Source organism: Gobio gobio (genome assembly GCF_949357685.1).
Source record: "Gobio gobio genome assembly, chromosome: 10".
Taxonomy (NCBI): Eukaryota; Metazoa; Chordata; class Actinopteri; order Cypriniformes; family Gobionidae; genus Gobio; species Gobio gobio.
The window spans coordinates 14,641,076-14,644,571 of record NC_137116.1 but is presented as its reverse complement, the minus strand read 5'-3'; the positions used below and the strand labels follow the sequence as shown (position 1 = coordinate 14,644,571).

General features: G+C 38.2%; 1 protein-coding gene across 1 annotated transcript in view; it reads right to left on the bottom strand.

The window, feature by feature from the left end:
- mrps27 (mitochondrial ribosomal protein S27) overlaps positions 1-3,496 on the bottom strand; it is a gene marked incomplete at its 5' end in the record, with an annotated part of 17,026 nt that overhangs the window by 11,608 nt on the left and 1,922 nt on the right. The window contains 3 exons of the mRNA XM_079826290.1: positions 2,287-2,345; positions 3,049-3,119; positions 3,225-3,302. Of these exons, the coding sequence (XP_079682416.1) occupies positions 2,287-2,345; positions 3,049-3,119; positions 3,225-3,302 (208 nt within the window). The remainder of the gene's footprint in view (positions 1-2,286; positions 2,346-3,048; positions 3,120-3,224; positions 3,303-3,496) is intronic.

Here is a 3,496-nt window from a genome sequence, read left to right as displayed (position 1 = left end):
ACCTTAATTCTTCATTCTTTTGCGGTTAACAGGTGTCTTTTCTCCGCCACCTGTTTTTGTCAGATCCTGCTGACCCAACGAGCATTTCACTGTCCAATGGTCATGCCTTAACTGCAATGTCTAGTATTGCATTAGTATTGCATCCTTCTCATGGGCATTTAATACTTTTTGACTTTTCAGTCCGAGTTAAATCTCTTTTTTGGCTCAATTTATCTGTAAAAGAAAACATGCCTAATAATTCTGCACACCTGAATATAAGGTGATTTTCATTTCCAGCCATCATGAACAATTATATATCACTTATACATTATTAAATACTAAATCAATAGTAGTTATTAGGATTACTGTGGTTTGGAATTGGTCAAATGTGCCTGGAAAAAAAATATGATCAGAAAATCAACGTGCCTAATAATTCTGCACTCCCTGTATTTACAAATATTGCATTTATTTCACTTCAGCTAAAGTAAGCAAAAACAGCGCGAGCGTCACTGCGGGAAGCAGAACGTGTTCGACTTCACGTCTCCGTTTGCTACTGTAAGATTACAAATTTATACATTGTTATATCTAGGTTCCAATGTAATAGAATATAACTGAAAACATTATCTATATTTGTGTTTTACATTTTGAAGTAAACTTGAGGAAATTCTAAGGAGATTACGTCAGGCTGTGTAAGTGTTTGAGACATTAGGTATTTTGTCTTTATGCACTTCCTGACTATTTACCATGACAAGTTTAGAGCAATACTGCCTGAGTGATTGGATTAGCATCTATGCATTTGAATGACACTGTTATGCTGATTGAATTACGGCTGATGAGACCGACTGTTTGAGACCGAATGTTTGGGGTGTGTCCCTATTTTCCTATGTCTCCTCCCCTGCTGTATAATCCCTCCCCCTGAAATGTAGATAAATTGCATTATTTTGTACTGTTAAATTAGACTGTTTTCGGACGACCTGCAGCACAGAGAGTTCTCATTAAATGAATAACTTATGTTTGATCCCGAAGTCTCCTGGTCTTCATCTTCTGAGTTTCCTACACTTTAGAAGAGAAAAGTTCACAACACTACTCTCGCCGCAGCCGATGTCCAGCACACCTGAGGCCTGTACCATGATGGTAGTTTGACAAACTCAGGGTTACAGGATTAGTTTCGAGTTGACAAAACCAAACCAATCTATTCAGGCTTTGTTGGTCCCATGATACTGATCATCAGCTTTCTCTGTCAACTCAGGCTTTGATCCTGAGTTTAGGAGTTTAGCTGTGACATCAGCAGTGAACAGCCAATCACACGCTGTGGATCAAGGAAACTGAGATTCACTTCTCACACTCGCGAGAGAAGCAGTGAGATTAATTTCTCTCTTCTGCAGAATATGACATGATTGAAAAATACTACGAATTTAAACACATAGACAGGAAGAAAAGGGCTGTCTATAAAAGATGACAACTTAAAGAAATATCATATACGTCAATGCAAGTAAAAGTTATTAAGTTAGTTTAGTTGATATATAGAGAATTGAACATTTAAGCTCGCATGTAGTCATTTTTAAAGCTTTATTTATTGATTTTAAAGCTTATTTGTATGACCTTTATATAGGCCATTTATATTCATTTAAACCAAGTGCCTATTAATGATTGATTAACTAAAATTATACATGTGTAATTGGTTAAGGGTATAATAATTACATAAATGATTAATAAACCAACATTTTTATTATTATTAATAAGCATTGTTAAAAGCCAGACCCTTTAGTCTTTAAAAAACATTTGCTATGTAGTGAGCTTTAATTAGGAGTATAAACAGGGGGCGTGGCTTCATTGCATCAGAGGTGTGTTACTTTGCTCACAGCTGATTGGTCCAATTTCAGTTTGCGATCTCTTATCCAGAACATAACCTGTCCTGGAGTAGGTCAGCTGTGGAGCGTAAGTTACTATGGAGATGAACACTGCTAAAAGCCAAACCTCTTTAATGGTACCAAAAACCCAGGATTGGCACAAACTAAGCTTAAACATATCTGGTTAGCCAGCTAAACCGGCTTCATGGCACAGGCCCCTGATGTGTTCAGTGTTATTTAGTTTGGCTGCAGTACCTCACGCTTCCACTAGGTGAAATTCACCTCCCGTTCATTTCCAATGCACTCTCATCGCAGACTCAGAGACATCAACAAAACGGAACTAATGGTTAATTGCAATAATTTGTATGACAATTAATCATCAGCACAAAACTTCAAGCAGAAAGACTGAAACTGAGAATGTGTGTGTAAAACATGAGGGTTGAACATTAACACTTACTTGTACAGGTAATATTCTGCCTGATCGACCTCCTCTCTTGATGATAAACTGTCTATGAACTAAACAAGACGAGCACATGTGAAATAAGTCATGAATTCGGTCAATAAAATTGAGCTATTTGATTATTCTATTGTATTATTCTAAAATATAATAAACCAAACATTAGCATACATTAAAGCTACACTGTGTTTTTTCCCCCATCTAGTGGTGAAAAGGTATATGACCATCCAGTGAATATTAGTTTCTGTTCCTCTCAATTCCGATTTCGTTTTAACTCCTACGGTGGCCGATTTAGTCCAAGATTAACATGGCTTCCAGTTCGACCTCGTCCACATTGGACACGGTGCCATCGAGTGTTAAAACGCCAAAGGCGAAGCTTGAATTTACGGGTATGTCCCTCTTTGGCTAATGTACTTTCAAGATAGAGGCGCAACATGGCGACCCGCATTCGAACCTTCACCCGCATGTGTTTACAATGGCATATTATAAACTTACGAGAATACTTTATTACTTGAAAGAAGTAAATATACATTAATGAGCACATATATTTTTGAAAGAACTAAGGGTTTTTAGCTAAGAATAGACTAAAAAAGTTACACAGTGTAGCTTTAATATCACTCTGTATCATTACACTGTAATACAGACACCTTACAATACAGCGCAACCCTTTGGTTTTGTGTGTGGTTTGGTTTCTGTTATGAATACTAATAACCACATTATTGAGAAACCATAAGCATGCACAGTGTAATATATATCCCTCACCCTGCCGATGAGCAGAGAGCTGACGGGAAACTTCCTCTCATAGGTCCTGTCCATCAGAGAGGCCAGCTGTCCTGCAGAACACACACACACACACACACACACACACACATCACGTTTGAGACAGACGGGTGTGTTTACAGACGGCGGTTCTCCTCATAAACAGCTGAGAGTCTCACCGAGGTCCTGCGGATCCTTCAGTCTCTGCTCCCACACCGAGGCGTCCGTGTACGCCGAAGAAAGCAAACTCCTCCTGACTGGACCAACACAAGCAGAGCCAACCGTTAGCGTTAGCGCTCAATTCATGCTAACTATGTTAAAACATGCTTTCAAAATGTTAAATCATGGTAACAACATGTTAATTCATGCAAACAAAGTGTTAAATCATGTGGACAACGTGGTAAAACAAGCTAGCAGCATGCTAATTCATGTTAACAATATTAAAACATGC